This window comes from Phlebotomus papatasi, chromosome 2 (assembly GCF_024763615.1).
Source record: "Phlebotomus papatasi isolate M1 chromosome 2, Ppap_2.1, whole genome shotgun sequence".
Lineage (NCBI taxonomy): Eukaryota > Metazoa > Arthropoda > Insecta > Diptera > Psychodidae > Phlebotomus > Phlebotomus papatasi.
Genome location: NC_077223.1, coordinates 67,850,198 through 67,870,470, shown reverse-complemented (window position 1 = coordinate 67,870,470; position 20,273 = coordinate 67,850,198). Strand labels below are relative to the sequence as shown.

At 32.8% G+C, this 20,273-nt stretch overlaps 1 protein-coding gene across 2 annotated transcripts in view; it reads left to right on the top strand.

The window, feature by feature from the left end:
• LOC129803966 (homeobox protein orthopedia) overlaps positions 1 to 20,273 on the top strand; it is a 76,811-nt gene that overhangs the window by 8,336 nt on the left and 48,202 nt on the right. Inside the window, exons 2-3 of one of the 2 annotated variants that reach the window (XM_055850869.1) lie at positions 5,086 to 5,243; positions 5,322 to 5,468. In XM_055850869.1, the coding sequence (XP_055706844.1) occupies positions 5,086 to 5,243; positions 5,322 to 5,468 (305 nt within the window). Of the gene's footprint in view, positions 1 to 5,085; positions 5,244 to 5,309; positions 5,469 to 20,273 lie in introns of both variants that reach the window. The other variant, XM_055850868.1, reaches the window with a different exon arrangement.

The window sequence follows — 20,273 nt, the reverse complement described above, 5'->3', positions numbered from 1 at the left end:
CGGCTTAAGTCGTAAGTGTGTCTGGGACACTATATTTTAAAATAATATAGCACAATTTATTGTACCATTCTTAAAAGACTGTGGCTATTTATAAATAATTATATTAGCTGCAAAGAATGCAGTCATCATTTCAATTTTCTAGAAGTGAGATTCGATACTTTCCAAAAGTTGTCACCCTAGATTTTATCTCGACAAACCCTTGTCTGACATAATAATTGTTATTTTCAAGATTTTCACATAAATATTAGTGAAAAATTGGTATTTTTGCATAGTAGGTGCCGTACACAACTCAGTTAATGACAACAAGTTGATAATTGAGCACAAAAAACAATTTCCACGTGAAATAAGTATTATTAATATATGAAAAACTATAATTAATTGTTTGAGGGATCCTATCTCAAAACACTCATATGCTAAAATTGCCACTAAAATAACCGAAGTGCGATATATACTACTCTTTGTGTGGAGCTCGAGCAGTAATAGTTATTGATTTACAAAGATTAAGCAAAAAGAAATTGTAAATATCTTTTTAATATCGTGTAAATTTGCATTTTTCGGAGTTTAATTTCAAAATGATTCTTTTTCTCAATTAATTCGTGATCTTTTTGATTTGTTTTAATTTTAAGAGATATTCTCTTTACGTAGCAAAAAGTTCACCGCAATTGTGGATTTGTTTTTTTACCAAAACTGTTGCTTGTAATTTTACACAAATTATATACTTTAGAAAAACGTTAAATCTAAATATAAATTTTATGTAATGGTTGGTAAACTATGTGATCAAATGGTGACTTCAATAACTGACTCCACAGTTGTGTGCATCTTATTACACTTTTTTTTGTAAAATTATGTATATTTAAAGCAAAATTTGTAGAAATTACACAAGCGCAAAGCAGCATGCAAAAATTAAAAATTAATGTAAATTTACAATGAAAATCATGGTAATATTGCCAAAGATATTTAGAGTGTGCGATAAAACTTTCATAATAAAATTCTATTCTAATCTATAATGCTTTATTCCGTTCGGCAAAAACTCTTTACCTTAGATTTTGTAAAGTGGTTTAGATCGCGTTGTAAATCTAAGATCTTTACTTTCCAAACATGTAAACAAATACTTTGTCAAACCAATTATTTTGGGATCTTAGACAAATTTTATTTCCTTCAGTGAATTTCACCACTTCGATAATTTTTCAAAGTGGTGAAACGCAGTCTAATGAAAATTATCTGTAAAGAAAAGTTTTCAAAATAATTCTAGAAAACGTTACCCTCTTAGCTCTCTGTCTGTTTGAGAATATAACGGACAAGACTTCCTTATGAGCCTTTTTTTTCGTTTGGTCTAAAACCGTAATAATCTGTCTCGGACGTCTGAGGAAAAAAAAGACTCCTCCGGATCACGAATTGGACGTGAATATTATTTTTGTTATGAATGAAGAAAAATATTTTAACACATTTGTGTGAGATGGGAGTTGTGTAAAAGTAAATATTTCATCTTTGGGATCTCAGACGATGCCGGGGAGGTTTGAGATATGGAAGATATGAAGGAGAAAGAAGACACCGGAATTTTTGGTTCAAATAACCGACAGAAATGAAATGCAATAAAACCATTTGACTAATCTTCACGACCATTAGTAATTTCTTTGACGGACTCTGGGATTGTTAAATTTGTCTGACAGTCTGATATAATTTTTTTTTTTTGGAACAGCATATTCCAATTTTAAGAATCCCATTTTTATGATTTCTTAGTTTCATGCAAAAGCAGACAAAAATAATCATCAAATATTTGTGTAAATTGATTTGTGTTAACTAAACGCTTCATTAACGCTGTCATAAAAATTTCAATACCGGTAGCATTCTCAGCATATTGTTTTAATCATTATTGAGCTTTTGTCATTTCGATTAACATTAATTTGTGGCGGAATATATTAACTAAATAGCACTCATTCCGTCAAAGACATTCTATCGAAAATTGTGAGCTGTTTTTTTTTTTCTTTTGGCCAGCACACAGGGCCCCAAAAAAATTTCCGACCACACACTTTTCGTGACTCAAAAATCCCCATCCCTACCCATAAGATCACCCAAGAAAACCAGTGAGTGTGGATTTTTATGGAGAATATTGTGATATTGAAATTGTGTGAAAAACCGGCTCTTGTGGAACGGTAGCTGACATCAGATGGATGTGTTAAAATTAACACCTCACTAAAAAATAACGAAATAATACAGCAGCGTGAACATTTACATATTTTCATCTCATATTCACATTATGTACCAAGAATCCACTGTCAGACTTCTCATATGTATTCACCAATGTTCGATGCTCAGTAAACACATAAAATGAATTTCTCAGTAGAAAAGGTAATACAACAATAACAAAAAAAAATTGAAAAATCTCGAAAAGAATTCCAAAAAAGTCACTGTGTATCTTTGTCTCGGACAAACTCTGCAATCACCGGAAAAATATGTCTTGCATTTCATCATTTGAGGGTATCAATATATCTCCATAGTTTAACTCACAGAAAAATAATTAAAATATGGAAGTCCATCACGATTTTTAACGGAAAAACAGTGTCAATTTAGTCACATCACGTGACACAACTTTAGAGGTTGTTGATTTTAACCTTAGATTGTGATAGGGCTAAGAATGAGGGTTAAGCTTACCCAAATTTTCCAGCATCCCATGAAAAGAATATAGTGGAAAACTGGAGTAACAGTGGACTGGGTCAGTTTCAAATATTCCGATTTTTTATTACATATCAGATACATACTACATACATATAAGACTCCAGATAGCAATTCTACATGTAAGGGAAGGCTTTTAGGCTTCAAACACTTCATATTTTGCTCATATTCCTCTAATGAATCTGGCCTATATTATGGTAATATTATATTAGTATCCAGTCTTTGCCTTAAGTCACACATTTCTTGCAAAAATAGATCAGTTTCATTAAATGCATATAGGAAAAGTATAAAATGTTCGAAGCCAGAGTGTGTGCGAAGCCTGAAAGCCTTCCCAAGCTGAACATCATTCATTGTTTGCATTCGAATATTCTAAAATTGTGTGGTAGGGTCGAAGGAACACCTCTTCGACAGGGAACCCCTATTGACACTTTTGTCAAACTGTTGAAATTTATTTAATGCAAACCAACTTTAACACTAAACTTACCGACTGTTTTTGATGTTTTTTCCTAGCGCGCTCGGTCAAATGACAAACTACGGTCGGTAGGATACTTAAGATTTTTTTCTTGGAAACGTCGGAAAAATTAAAATTTAAACACTAAAAAATATATTACACGTGTATTTTAAGAAATTCATTTGATTTGATTTGAGTTTGATAGCGACATTGTACCGTTTAAATATGTTATTAATTTTAAAAAGTTTTACAACAGTTCAATTTGACCGATCTTCGTATGTTTAGTCTGAAAGAGGTAAATTACCGGAAAATTGATCAACTTGCCTGGTACTCAACTTTTTTTCCGTATGCTTGTTAACAGCCTAAGAGCTTAACTATAAAATATATAAATTTTAGATTTGCAGTTACCCTCGTTAATGTGGTCGATATTTCTTAACGACTTGTCTTACCCTTTTCCAACACCCCATCCATATTTTTAGAATAGAGTAGATTAAGCAAGAACCTTTTGGCATTAAAAACTAAAATAACTACTCAATATTTTTCATAAGAAAGAAAATTATCATTAATTTGGTATTTTTAAGAAAATTTCTTAAATGTTATAGGCCATATAGATTCTCAGTGTCCATACGTTGTCCATATTGTTGATTTTCGGTCAGTGAGAAGCGTCTCGTCCTCAAAGGGTCAATTTTTGTAACATTTTTTGCAAGAGTCTGCTGTATTTATGAAAATAGAATTTTTACGTTTATTGTAGTTCAGACAAATATTTCGTAAAGAAATTTTTTCACCCTTTTAGTTAAGACTGTTATAGAGGGAAGTGGGGCACCTATGAAATTGGGATGTTTCACTTATTTTTAGGTGGAACTGAGCCATGTCATAATGTAATTTAGCTTCGCAATCTGTTTGTGGTGCAGCTAAATTGTATCACGATAAGGCTCAATTCTATTTAAAAATAGGTGAAAAATTCCAATTTCAAAGGAGTCCCACTTCACCCTAAGTCGATATATAACTACGAAATGATTAATGTACTTTATTTTTATTAGTACATTATTATTAATATAATTAACGAAAAATGTTTTTTTTTTTCAATAAAATACCGAATAATTGTCGAAAATATTTCTAAATACGATCGTACTTATATACTGAGAGTAATCCGAAAGAGTTAAAATAACATTCCGGAAATGTTTATTTTACCCTGCAGTATTGATCTGAAATCGGTGTAAATATTATGCTTTTTAGGTGTATTAGGGGTTAAAGTTACCCTTTTCATGTTAATTTTACCCTTAAAAAGGTGTAAAATTAACATTAAAAAATGTTGATATATTTTTACACCTAAAGTGTTAAAATTATGAGGAAAAAAAGTTAATCGCACCCCCTTTTTTCTCAGTGCGGGACACTGTTTCAAAACATTTTAAAATTCCATTTTAATCTGATTGAAACTTCAAAATTTGCCAGTTAATAGCTTACTAATGCTTAATGTGGCAAGAAGTACTAACTGTACTTTACATGCAATTTATCTAAGCACGTGTAAATTTTTTAAGTTTTATCTAGTTCTACCTGATAGTGTATAGCTTAAATGTCGTTTAATAGACCATTTTACTAAAATATTCTTGTTTTTTTTTACGCACATGCTTTAAGTGGTTTATAGAGGCGAAATAGTTTGACTTTAGGTTTTGAGTCTTAACTGACCTTTCTTCTCCTTCTTAGGTCAATACCCCCTTGGGAATATCCCTTTCCCATTTGTGACGGAAATTATAATTACAAAATAAATTGTTTATTTCACTATTTTTATTCCTGTCTTCAATCTCTTAGTAGTTACACTTTGTATAGTTTTTGTTTTGCTGTGATATGTCTCTATTCCTACGCTATGAACTGTTTTATTTGAAATTAAACTTATTACCCAATTTTCTGAGAGTTCTTGTTACAATTAAAATTTACTAATACTAATTTCCTTTCCGTTTCAGCTCAGAAAGATTGTGATCTGCCCAAATCGGCCATAACATCCCTCCATTCATCCAACACCTTCGGTCAACTGCAGAATTCGGGCAACACGGATACAAACGGTAGTCGTCTGCACGTGTCCAGCGGAATATGTGAGCCCCACAACATTCACCAAGATCAGGTTTGTGCCCCAAAGTCACCCCAGTACTGCCAACTTCTCCCCCAGCTCAGTTGTTCACACTTGCAGAATTCTGAGAAGTCGGGGAAGCAGAAGAGACACCGGACGCGGTTCACTCCAGCCCAGCTCAATGAACTCGAGCGATGCTTCTCCAAAACTCACTATCCGGACATCTTCATGCGCGAAGAGATCGCCATGAGGATCGGCCTAACTGAATCCCGTGTCCAGGTAAGACGTCTTTCTGTTTTTGAATCACACGTGTCTTCGAAATCCCCCTCGATGGAATCGATTGTTGGGCGTCGTGACTTACATAATCCCAATTTAATTGATTTGACCTTCCCTCTCCGGGAAAGCCATCATCAAGCAGCTGTTTTGGACGAGTCATCCTTAGTCGTTTTCGAAGGGTGTCGATGGTGTTCAATTGTGGGGAGCGATTTATTAGGTGAAAATTTTCACATTCTCCCCCAAAATAAGGGCATGTGAATAAATTATGAGCCTCTCCTTTAGCATCTGAGGCAACATAGACTGACCATTGATATTCTCTAAGAAAAAATAATTGTTTAAAACAAAACATCATTTTTTTTTTAATTTGTATTAAAACTTTGACAACATGTGATTCATCGATTAGGTGTGATTCTTTTTAATTTATTGTGTAATGTCATTATTAATCAATTTTAAAGTGAAAACCAATGGAAACACTTTTTATATTCTTCAAAGAATAAAAGTTTATGATTCTTATTAGAAGGAGAAGATGATATGACTAACAAAAAAATAAAACAAAAAATTATTTTTTTTTATATTTGTTGGTTTCTGTGTAAGTTTTCCGTGTAGAATTTCTGTGAATGTATTCTTCAAATGAAGATTTGAACTCGAATCGAATATACGATATAGAAGACTTACAATTGCAGAAATTTAAGCCTATACAAATTATCCTACGTTAAGAATTGTATTTAATCGTATCGAAATTCTTGGGTCCTTTGAAAGCACCTCTGGATCTCAAAATCAAATTAGTTTACATTAACTCTTAGGCTGCAATAGACAAACAAATCGATTTAGTAAAAAAATAATGAGGAGAATAATTATTGAAATTCACAAAATATTCACAAGAAATCTGAAAAAATACGGTTATAAAATTTCTATTAGTGTAAAGTAGGACAACTTTAAATTCGGGTATCTTTGAAATGGGAAATACAGTTTTTTCTCCGGTTTTCAAATTTAACTGAGCCTTATCGTAATGTAATTCAATTCAACAATTGATTTGTGGAGCTAAATTATAATTATGGTAAGTTTTAGTCCCATTTAAAAATAGAAAAAACAGCCTTAGGGCAGAATCAAATTGAAAGTAAAATGCTCACCGTCACCGTCAAAGCCCTCACCGTATTTCGTTAATTTACGCATTTTCATTAGAATTCTTACTAAAATTCTCGTTTTCCGTATTACCTTATCTCATACTCGTTGGCACTAGGTGAAAATAATATAAGAAAACTGAAGAAATAAAACGAAAATACAATAAACGGTGAGCAAAAAAACTGTACGAAAAACTGTACCAAAAAACTCCTAGAGTTTTTTTCTCACCATTTATCACATTTTCATTTTATTTCTTCGATTTTCGTAAACTTATTTTCACCTAATGCCACCGAGTATGAGATAAGGTAATACGGTAATTGAAAATTTGCGTAAGAATTGCAATGAAAATGCGTAAATTAACGAAAAACGGTGGGCATTTTACTGTCAATGTGATTCTGCCCTTATTTCAAAAGTGCCCCAATTCAAAGGTGCCCCATTTCCCCCAACTCAGTGCACCAAGAGGAACGTGTCTAAATGAAAACTTGCCTTCAAGTTTTACATTGATGGGGATGCCGGAAATCGTCGGTAAAATGGTCAAGGAAAACTCATCAACTTTTCCCAAAGCTTTCGGCTCAACATCATGATAAATATGAATTAAAACTCTTAGAAACAATGATAAAATTATTCTCAAGCATTACCCATATGTAATTATAATTAAATATTTATTGCCATGAAATATTTTAGTTCCACTGCGTTCACTCATTGGTCAGGGAGAAGTGGGGCACTTTTGAAACTGTGGCACCTTTGAAATTGGGATTTTTCACTTATTTTTAAATAAAATTGATCCTTATTGTGATATAATTTAGATTCTCAATCTGTTTTTGCATCTAAGTTATATCACAATATGGCTCAATTTTATTTAAAAACAGGTAAGAAATCCAAATTTCAATGGTGCCCCACTTTCAAAGGTGCCCCACTTACCCCTAAAGCTTAAAATGGTTTCAATACTTTCTAGTTCTAACCAATAAAGCAACATATTGCAGCTTAAATATTTTTTATGAGAAAAAATATTTAATTAGACATGGATAATGCTTTAGAAGAATCTTTTCCTATAAAAAAGTTGTAAAATCTTCTTACAAAATAGGTAAACTGCTATAAGCTATCATTTAAGATTAAGGTCATATTTAAATATTTGCATTGAACAAGCGTGAAAAGAACCAGAAATTGTGGAGCTTTCCATCAAAGACGTATCAAATACATATTACCTGAAAAAATAACGACTTCTTTTGGAAATATTAACAATATATCATAATAATTAAAAGATATCAATAATACTACAAATGAATGTTCAAATGAATGTTCAAATGAAATTAAGTATGCTAATTCGGGCGCTTCGCTATGTGGATCGTTTATGACTAATCCACTTAAAATAATATTTTTATTTTTATCTCCGTAATATAGTCACTACAGCAACATAATATAACTATTCAAGTTTGAGAAAAAGCAAAAATAATATTATATTTTTATCCATTAAATAAGTGAGTGTAATCGACTCATTTTAAACTTGTACCAGCTGAGTTCTTCACTAAAAATTTTCTAGCAGTGATATTTTCGCTTATGACAACTGGTTGATTAAAAACATTTATTGTTTTTTCCTTGTGAAAAAAGTATTTTAAATCCAAAGGTTTAATTAAAAGTGAATTAGCGAAAAGGCGACCCAGTTAGTACCTGCTGACTTATTTCAGTATTATCATTATTTTATAAATTTTCTTTAATATTTTTGATAATTTTTTTTTATATTATGTTTTTGAATGAAACAGTGAATAATTCTATGGATTTAGAAGAAGTAAAAAAGAATTTCATCAGTCCAAAAACAAGCGTTTAAGTAGCACTCTTCGGAAGACAATCCAGTTACCTCACCTTTCTATAAAATTATTTTTTTACTTATTGGTCAATAAATAAAGCACTACAGTTTAAAAAAAAAACCTAGCATAAATCATGAAAAAGCAGTAATAAGCTTAGATGAGCTATAATGGTGTGATTCTTTACTTTGTAAATTCGGTTTGTGAGCAAATTTAAAAGGCTTTTATTTACTCTCAATGCTGATTTGGTTTAATAACAATTTTACGATTTTTTTTGTGTAGTACATATTATTCTAATCTAATAGGTTAAAATTAAGGAAATCTATCAATAAATATCTATTATACAGGGTGCGGCAATTGAACTGCAACTAAATATGGATCGCTAACTTTCGGACTTAGTTGGTTAATGGATAGATAATATGCGTTGTCGTGCATTGTTGTTTTAACTTTAGTCGTTTGTACATTTCAACTAAAAGCACTTCAGCTTAAAATGCGATTATATATTTTAGATGTATATGCAACATGCATATATATAATTCATGAGGAAAACTGTATAACAGAGAAGCAAAAGCTGTAAAATTGCAGTGCTGGAATGAAATCTCTTGAATCGATAATTGAGATCACCTCAAACATCGGATTCAATTTGTACATCTGCAAGAGATGCAAATGGACTTATCCTGAGTACAGACTGTAGAATAACATTTGTCTGACGCATGTTAACTTGGTCGATTCCTGTGACACCTTTACCCAGGAGATGGGGGATGGATGTTCGTGGTTTTCCCCAAAATGTGATACGAATGAGAAATATGCCAGAGAAAGTCTCTGGAATATCGTGAAAGATTTGCTCCGGGTGAATGTTTGGTGCTTTTGGTTTGATGTTCTGGGAAAACTTTTGCTCTCCTTTTGCAGATTAAGTGCCTTAGATTAAGTATATGAGAAAATTGAAAATTTTCAGTGGATTTTTGGTAAAATTCTGGATTAGGAAACTATCACATGCAGTACGTTTGTTTTGAGCACCTGCGGCTTGAATCAAAATGGATTTTTGAGAGTGACAGGACAATTTGTGAGGCACCTATAGAGTGTGTGAAATTAAATAAAATAGCCACAAAATCGAACTGTCTCCATTGGGGATAACCGCACATACAGCAATTCTCCAATGTGGCTAAATCGATAAACAATTTACTGGCACTTTTTCGCACACAAAACCAAATCTCGTTTCCGGGAATTCAATTTGGGCGCATTTATGCGAAATCTGTTTTCACCACCATCAGCCATATAGGAAAATCCCTCAAACCCCCCCCTAAAGGATAGCAGACCACCCAGAAAAATCGAGTCAATCTTTTGGGTGAGGTCGTAAATCTTCCATTTTACGGGGATGGGTTGTATAAGGAAGAACTCCTTTTGGTGCCTTGACGTTGAGTGATGCCGATAAAAGCTTTCATAAGCACGAAATGTGTGTTGTTGTCTTCCAAACATAGCACATTCCCATGAGATTTATCGACATGAATTTATATTATTTTTTTATTCAACATCCTGATGGATTCCAAAACACCCAACAATAATTTCCTCACGCCCTTCGATTAAACCCCTTTCTTCAACCGCCCTTATGAATTTTCCTGGGACTATGAGCTTTTAATGCTTCAAACATTTTATTTTCACAATCAGTAGAAATGAAACAAAAATGTTTCTTTCATAATAAATCTTTTCTTTTTCTCAAAAATGGCGCTAAAAAGCAAGTAAATTAACAAAACTTCAAATAAATTCAAAATCTTTGAAAGCAATTTTTTATAATACAATCTATTCGGTAATTATTAAGGAAAATTATTCGCAAAGACAAGAGATTGGTTGCAGCATTAGGCACTGAGTTTTGGTCTCTAATTTGTGTAAAAAAATAATCGAAAAAGTTTTAGGTTATTTTAAACCTAACCTCAAAACGTAGAACACGTTTTCGACAGAATCTCTCAATATGCAGTGTTAAATAATTTTTTAACATCGACCACGGAATAACAAAGTTTTTTTTTATATTTAGAAATTTAACAAACATTTCAGAAATGAGGTTATAAAAAATTTGAGATAGAATTTTTAATTTTAGAGGTTGATATTCAAATATAACTTATATCAAATATTAAATAACGTTTGCATCAACTTTATTTAAGGCCAACAAAATGTATTTTAATTATTTTAGGTTAAGTTTAACATAACCTAAAATTTCCTAGTTCAGTACATTATCCAAATATTAGGTCCAAAATTCAATTTCAATTTCAATTTATTGAAAAAATGCTTGACAAGTATATTAAGTGGTAAAAATATACCCAATTGACGTAAAGTATTTTTATTATTTATAAGCATTTGTAGTGAATAAAATGGTAAAGAACACATTACATTACGATTAATGTTATAATTATTGTAGGATTGATTAAAAACTTCCTACTGTGTAATGTTAGCTTAAACGCAACCCCATTGTTCAAATTAATCTTTTGCTTGCTTACAATTTTTGTGCTTGAACTCAAAGTTATATAAATCAGCTTTTTTCAAACTTGTCACCGTTCTGGAGCTTAAACGATAATCAACTTCCTGTTTTCGATGATCCCATTAAAAAAATACTATCTCCAGACGTTTTTTTCCTTTTACATTCACTGTCCTTTACATCCTCTAAAACTAAGTTCTTTACGTTTATTTCGAAAACGGCTCTATGCATTTCTTTTATTTTCGGATTTTGGAGTTAGCTCAGGAAAACTTCGTAAATTAGTGAAGGTCAAAGGTGAATCACTTTGGAGAGCTTATTTTTTAAATCGATTTAGCTAAATTTGGATTTTTTTGAGAAAAGTATTGAAATTTTTAACACGGTTGCATCTGTATTCATCGGTAATGAATTCGTCGAAGACCAATAATATTGAATTATAGTTACGAAAATTATTTTTTTTTTACTTGACCTTAAGTATTTGTTCCCGAGCTAGAGGTGAAACAGTTAGAGATATCCACTTACAGACTTACGGTCTTCGATAACCCCTTCCCCCATAAGTATGGACATTGCCTAGGACGGTCTTTTTCCTATTTCCCTAACCCAAAACCATGTTTTTTTTCTATTTTTCTTAAAATTGGCTCAAGCTTTTTCAGTGTTTTTCGGATATGTCTTATGGGTAGCCTAGGCGCATATATCTCCATGCATACCTATGACTCGAAAAATCCCCATTTTGAATTATTGAAGGACAAATTGGCTCGTTTTTCAAATAATTTAATTAAATTTGGGTATTTTGGAAAGGTCTTGAGATTTCTTATCCTTAATTCTTATTTCTGTATCAGTACAAATCGGTAATTAATTGGTCCAATAAATTCTTAGGTAATTTTCTAATTCACAATTGTTTTCCCATTTGCGAATGAATTTAATCAGTAATAAACCGATATGCATAAAAAACATGCAAGAAGATAATCCGTGGAAAGCTCTATCTCGTTAGTTCGAGTATTTTTTTTATACAAAATCCTTGTAGTTTGCTTATAAAATATCCCCAAAGAACATTATTTTAAAAATTTTATACAAATTTTACTGTACTATAATATTTAGTAATCAATAGCATTTACAACAATTCCTTTAAGTTAAAAGCCAAATATTATTTCCACATGAACTGTTATCTTTGAATCAAGAAAAAAATCCACAATATTTTCTTATAAAATTTACGATGTGCCAAAGGAAAAAGTCAAAAGCTAGACAATATAGAGTAGAAGTTTGGTTAGACGGGGATTTATATTGTAACTTGACAAATTGTTCCTATACATAGGATCGTAATATGCCATTAATTCCAAATAGATTTGCACCAAGATTTATTATTTTGTCCCTTATTCCCGTCAGCCCACAAAATAAACACGCTGAGAGTGAATTGCGAGGGAAGAGTTTGGGCAAACATTCTGATCATCCTCATAGTTCTCATATGAATCCAAGATAGAACTTGTACTGCATCATCACCCTCGATTGGGAAAAAAGTACTGCATTGGTCCTGCTGTGTCCTAGGATATTCCTGAAATTTCACTTGCAGAAGGTGCAAAATGTCTATTTGAATTTCCTGAATGCCGAAGACACACGCCAAATGAGTTTGGAGGCGTAATCTTCCATTAAATGGCAAATCCATACGACAATAAACACATCCAAACACGTGCCGGAAGATTTAATAAACTCAAACAGAGGTTCAAATTAGAAGAACTAAAGAGAGGTTCATTGTGCAACAAATTTCAGGGAATTCGAAAGCGGAATTGGGATGTCAATCGAATGTTTGTCAGTGGTTTTGATGCACTACAAAAGGTGTTTATTAATTCCGAAGGCACGGGACTAATTGAAAGGCCGAATCTATACGAGGGTTATTGATCACTTGGAGTTGTTATTGTGTATTTTTAATGATTTTTATAGTTTTTTATACATAGGGGCAAGTGGGGCACCTTTGAAATCGAGATTTTTCACCTATTTTTAAATAAAATTGGGCCTTATCGTAACATGGGCACTCAAAGGGTCAAGTGGTAGAGCATTCGCTCTATGATGCAAGTGCCCCGGGTTCGAATCCCCTTTAGGTCACCAGGAATTTTTCTGGCGTTAAAGGTGTTCGGATTGCATCCAGTGAGCTTCACTGCACTTGATTCCACGGGCATGAGACTGACAACCTCATCCCGTACAAGAAAAAATAATAATGCATGTCTAGAAATCCCCTTGCGGAAAGGTCTTGTTCCTTCATCACTGAGAGAAATCCGAAAAAGTTAAAATAACATTCCGGAAATGTTAATTTTACCCTGCAGTATTGATCCGAAACAGTGTAAATATTACCCTTTTTAGGTGTATTATGGGTTAAAGTTACCCTTCTTTCATGTTGATTTTACCCTTAAAAGGTGTAAAATTAACATTAAAAAATGTTGATATATTTTTACACCTAAAAAGTGTTAAATTTATGAGCAAAAAATGTTAATCGCACCGTCTTTTTATTCTCAGTGGATTAGAATCCATTTGATATTTAAAACGGTTTCTAATAATGTACCCAAGCAGCAATACTTGATTGCTCATGTTAATAACTTAATGACATTATTTGAGCATTAAACTCTAAACTGAAAGAGATTTATAATTCTTTGGATTACGATACGAGTTGTACGAGAGCGCAAGGTCACCAAAAGTTATTTTAAAATTTCGTCTCTATAATTTTTTAAATTTTTTATTTGTTAGCGCTTCCATATTACAGTCACATTGTAGTTAGAAACACGTAGTCAAATAACCTCGAAAGAATGCGCAATACTAATAACAAAGCATCTGAACATAAAAAAAACAAAATCCTGAAATTCGACAAATTCGACCCAGAAAAATCTGGCTTAGGGATTATCCTTATTTTTGCATTAAGTGACAATTTAGATGCGAAAGTGTTTCTTCTAGTGAATTCCACAGAAAGCAAATGCCTGGAGAAAATCTTCCACTGCGGCATTACAATAAAAAATAAATTTTCTTGGTTGGAAATTGAGCCACAATATCGATATACAGCTGGAGAGGGGATAGTATTCTTGGTGAGATAGAAGGAAGATTTGAGCTGGCAAAAGTCAGAAGGAATCCCCTGTGGTATGATTTAATGCATGCACAGAGCAGACCCCGACATTAAATCGCCCGAGATGAGGGTGAAAATTGTAATATATATGTATGTCCGAATTAAGGGATTACAGGAGTCATGTGTTCCCTACATATTTCAGAGCACTAATATCAAGCATCGACCCTGAGCGAGTAAAAGAGCAACAAACATAAAGTAAATCTGGTGGGGTTCCTCTTTATTTGATTTCCACAGGCATTTAGTTTTTGCCCACGAAGCCGCACCCCATTAGTTTGCGATTAGCATCGAATGAATATTTTCAGTTAATTTGAGAAACATCCACAAACCCTCTTCCACCCCCTTTCACAACCCTTAGACACCCATGAGAATCCTATGGCTCAAGATAGAAAATCGATGACAGGGTTCATCGAACACTTTTAAACAAAGACAGTGATTTGAATATTAAAAAAGGCACTTTGGCTGTTCCTTAAAATATTGATAAAAGGGGCATTCAACTAGCGAATATATATCATATTTTCTGAGATTATTGGGAATATCTTATGAATATAGTGAATATTTCGTGAATTTTGAGAATATTCCTCAAGAGTCTGCAAAAGCGAATATTCAAAACTAATTGTTCCTAAAATTCCTACTAAAATTAAAGAATATGTCTATGTAAGCGGCCTTATAACTAGCTTTGTAAAAAAAAAATTAAATCTCATTACATTTGAGTTGATAGATTAACTAATTTTCATATGTGATCCATTTTCCTCCGTAGCTTTAATTAAATGGTTTATTTCCATGACTAATAATTATTAAACAATTTCCAAGCCTTAAATATTCTTATTTGTGAGCACTGATGGGGCTCATCTAAATAAAATTAAAACCTATAGAGGGAAATTGAAAAACTGAAGGTGCTACCCATTTTTCACTTCGTGAGAATGATCCGCCCACGGCGACTGATACTCCACTTACTGAAGACTCAGGACAGTTATCTACCAAAAAGATCCCCAAAGCAAGCTTTCAGCACCCATAAGGATAGTAGGGATTCGGCGTGTCAAGGTAATAAAGGATTAGGCTTTGTAGGATACGATCGTCGACTGGGTTGTCATATGTCGAATAGGCCTTACCCTCTATATGCTACTGTTCTTTAAATTATTTATTTTATTTATTTCGATGTAACCGGACTTTTATTGCCATTTTGTTTACAAGTTTATTATTCAGTTTACAATGTCCATTCAGACGTTTTAATCATTTGCACCTTGCGGGACTCGAACTCACAACTGTGACACTCGAGCCAGGGGTCACACCGCCCAAGAGCCGAGCGCTCTTACCAATTCCACCACGGACCCCCTTCTATAAAATAAAAACAAAAATGAATTAAATGTTTCACCTAAGATTTTGTATTTTTAGAATTAGAATTTAGAATTTTTAGAAGCCGTTCCGAGAAGACCAAAAAAAATTTATTAGGGCTCTGAAATAAATATTTTAGTGATAGTATTGCTAATCTTTTAACTTTTCATCTAATTCATAACAAAATTTTGCTTTGATAACTATTAGGGTAACGTCTGGTATTTACGGACAAGGTGCTTTTCGGAACATAATATGGGTATTTTGGGACACATCAAAAATCCTATAAATATTCGTTTTCTAATTATTTTTAAGTTCTATATGAAATATTAAGCTCTTTACGTATCAGATAAACATAAAACCTCTGAAATTTTATCTGATTTAAAGCGTGAAATACGCGTCAATTGTGAGTGTCACATTTCACTTTTTACAAAACCTTCAGTGTGGTCAATTTTGCAGATGTAAACACAAACAGTGGTTAGTTTTTTTCGATTAAGTCACTTTAAAAGTGAAATTTAAACAAAATTTTTATGAAAGAGTGAAGTTTAGAACTTCTACTTAAAGGTAAATAATCAGGCTCGGTGAAATTTATTTGCATAATACCGACTTTTGTCGTTAAGCTGTTTGAAACTTGAAAGTGCTAAAAAGTGTCCCGAAATACCACACATTACCCTATAGAGATTTAAATTTATATACTATTTAATGCAATTATTTGGACATGGCGGTAAAGTGGTAATTTCACTAATGCTTATCCCCATATTCCACCAACATTCTTCAGCAATATATCTCTCGAATCTGGAGTAAATCTCTCGATTATGAGAATTTTAAAAATTGATTATTGAATGCTAATTCTTTTTTTTAATACCGTTTTTTTTAATGAGTATTTAAAATATTATAGATCTTAAACCTTCTGTCTTCATATTAGTTCGTGGCTTCTGTACAAAAAGCTACACGACATCATCCTTTTTCTTTAAACTATTTTATTTAACTTAAATATTAATGCTTTAGTTATCTAATAGATGAGGGAGAATTCTATACCGATTTTTCGATGTACTAATATTTAATAATCAGCTATTTAATTCATATCTCGGAAATTTGCTTAAAATCTTATTTATAATCTCTTTTTTAAAATAATTCCGACGTTTTATAAAAAGTTCAGATATTATATTTTACTGTTCGAACTCCACAGAGAGAGCAATATATACTAATCCCTCGATTTTTTCACCCCAAAAAATCCACCCTCTACCCCCCCCCCCCCTGGTACAACTTTTCTCAACTTATCTCCGCATTTCAGACAATTTGATCATTGTGAAGGTCTTGGAATTTCTGATAAAACCGAACCGATATCGGTTATCATAACCGATAACTAATTTTAATCCGAAAGTCAATTCTAATACTTTTAAAACTATTTTGGGGGGTCGTTTGAGTATGAATTGTTCTAAATCGATTGATTGACCGTTAAACGGTGAATAAAGCGAAAACACTTTCGGAGTATAACATCAAGGTCACGAATTCGAACACTTCGCAAAGTCTGAGGCCCTTTTCCATCCTTTTTATGCTATTTTCATAAATATTTCGTAAATGACCATTTGGAACCTGTGGAACGGTGAGCAATAGTGGCGAAAAATGAGAAAAGCTTTGTTATTATCGCTTTGTCAATTTTTTTTTTTAGATTGATGGGATAGATGACACTTTTTTTAAGTTTTCCAAAGTGGTATTCTAAATATTGATGTTTTTCGATTGAGAAATCCCTATTTTGTCAAAAAATTTAAATTAATTTTGCTTTCGTCGGAAAATTTGTAAAAGCTATTTTTACAATAGTAGGAAATTTTTAAGAAGTTAAATCTCGATTCAAATAAAAATAGTACTCAGTTGTACTAAAATCAATCCAATTCTTTTTAAGAGTTCTTTTGCATTCTGCAATAACAGCACTAATTTAATTTGTTTTTTTTTGTAATTTGATATTGTATTCCAAAATTATTTTTGACAGTCTGGTTTTATAGAATTCGAGTCGAATGAGTCTATACCACAGCTGATAGGTAAAATAATTTTATGGATTGATGATTTGATATTTATGTATACATTTGTAATATTATAAAGGATCTCATAGCATAAGATTTTGGTCAAAATAAGCCTCAATGCTCTTGATCTTTGTAAGAGAGGTTACAAAAAAATTAAAAGTCTGTAATATTTGAGGTTTGAAGTACTATTTACCCTCCCATACGGCTTAGCACTGTCTTAGTTTTCTATCTTCAGTAAGACTCCTTATTCAGTAAGAATAAAACTTGAGAGAAATATTGAATTAATTAAATATCGAGCATTTTCCAAGGTTTTAGAAATTGGCCAATACAAATGTTGAAATTTAACTTCTCATGCACGGGTTTAGTGAAACAGTTAAATTTAATCTTCCAAAAATTATCGATATCCATAGGTATTATGCTGATAGTCATAAAAATAATCAAAAAGTTCTATAGGATGCAAAAGGATTCCTCGAATGCAAAATGAAGTCAATTTTCTCAAGTGAAATATTCAATTGGGGAGACTTTCTACGACATTTCCATTTTGTCTTTCGACGATAAAAACGAATGGGATCCAATAACCGTATCGACAGCAATATCAATGCAATTTGGCGCAAGTGACAGAAAATGAGGATGTTTTTCCCTCGACAACCACCCACAAATTGAAAGAATATTCCACTGAAAGCACGTAGTCAATATTTTCATTGAGAAAATTGTCTTTTTCTTTTGTCTTTTTAGGGATATACAGATAAATTCTTGAGCAGGAACTTTTAGCAATTCCGCTTTCCATTTTAATTATCTCATCTCCGGTGAGGCATTTTCTCCCGAAGAGGAAGAAAGAGGGAAAGAGCAAAAAAAATGAGAAGGCAAAATAAGCATTTGGATATGCAAACTACGTGTCGCCTACAATAGAATTATCTTTTATGTGGCCATTCTGCGACATTTCATTTAAAATTAAATTAAAATTTGGTGCTTTTATGGGGATTTTTGCGCACAAGCACTTTTAGATTAGATTTTATATTTATGACTGCAATATTTTAATATTTTTGTGTTTTCCACTTTGTATGTTTATACACTGTTCTTCTGATATTTTTTTTTGTCATACTTCCGGTACTGCATTATTACTTTCTGGAGTGTGGTGATAAAAGAAATCGATAGAAGGAGGAAGTTTTGTTGCGGAAAAGCTATATCGTATACTTTATGATGTTTTTTTTATAAACACAGAGGTATTTTAGAAGATTAATTTGATTGCTTTTTCGAATTAAAGCATAAATATTAGCAAAATAATTTTTAAATAAAAATTGTGTTATAAAAAAATATTTAAAAATGTTGTTAAAAAATTTTGAAGTGGGGGCGCCTGGTGATACTTGGCGCCTCCACTTGTCGATAGCTTTCGCTCTTAATCACTTCAATTTAAAGAAAAAACCCTGAAAATACCAAACCTCTTATGGGCAAATCAGTGAGAATTTTGCCCTGACTTCTAGTAGAAGCCAATTTAATATTCACCTCAACACTCACTTGAAAATGACTCTCTTAACAGCTGGATTTGATTTAAATGCGAACTTCTCTCACATTTTGGGCTCGATAAATCCTCCAGAATTGAAAAATCCACAGAGATCAAGAGCGATTTTCCATGTAGTAGAGATTTTCCTTTCGTGTGAGAGTTTTAGTCTTTGTAAAATCTCGCAGACAATTGAGTTGGATAATTTTGGCTATTCTACGAATTGTTGGAGGATTTATAAATTCCACATCAGTAGCAGAATACATAGATATTATCCTACTGGAGCTTTTGTGCTTCATGCGGAATTTGAAAGCCAAACATCAAGAATTTCCCGTGAGAAGACGAAGAACTCGAAAAATATGTAATTTCATGGGTTGTCTGGATGGGGAGTTGGGGTGATGTTTTGGGTTTGGGGTAGATGCTATTTCAAACATTTCTGCTTCCAGCCATTCCAACCATATTTCCATGGGTGGGTGGGTGAAAGTTCAGGGCTGCAGAATTCGTATCTAGGTTGAGTTTCCATAGTTACCATGGCGGGAGAGGTGAAGATATTTTGTGTATTCCGGAGCCACCCTACTCGACCTACCCCCAAAAGCATGAGCGCAGGCGCACTGGCCGCCCGCCGTGGCTTAATCGCGAATGCAAACACTATGCGGAGTCCAGAGGGAAGAAAAATAGCCCCCGAGAAATTACTCTATTGTTGCGATTTTTTCTCATTTCCCCATGGGATACCTCAACTCATCCCGCCCTCCTAACTCCACCAAAAAAAAAGTCCTTGGGCACCCCATCCCAACACCAATCTCCCCACATATTGGCGCCAAATTCAATTATAAGAGTCCACCCTATCAATCAAATATCATAGTGAAATTGTCATTCTCTGCAGCAAGTTGGATAATTTAATTACGGGGGCCACCAAACTTGCCATGTTGCAGCCAAAGAGGCAAAATTGCATTGTGAAATGAATTCCCGTATATCCGCAATGGACTTTTCTCTATGTGACCCAATCGCGATATGCAAATACATTAGTGAAGTCTGTCCAGGTACTGTCAGGGATGCAAGTACTGAATTTATGACGCCTCTCAACTTTCAACTAATAGATTTTCCGTGTTATGTAGTTTTTCCGGTTGGGAGAAAGAGGACTGATTTAGATTTCTGCACGGAAAATTTCTCAGTGGAAAAAAAACTTGAAAGAAGTGCAGTTTTGATTGGGAAAGCTATCACAGAAACTAAGGAAAGATTTTTTATTGTTGATAATGGGCTATGAAATTTGCCAAGCTTTAGTTTATTTCAGCATAACGTCTGGTCGGAACTTTTTTAAAGTTTACGATTGATTACATAACCTTAATCGTAATACGAAATTATTATTTGCAAGTATACATTCATGAATTTAGAAAAGGAAGGGAATTTTAAAAATTGTAATTTTAACTCTTACCATTTTAACATCTTTAAGGTATTGATGAAATCGATTT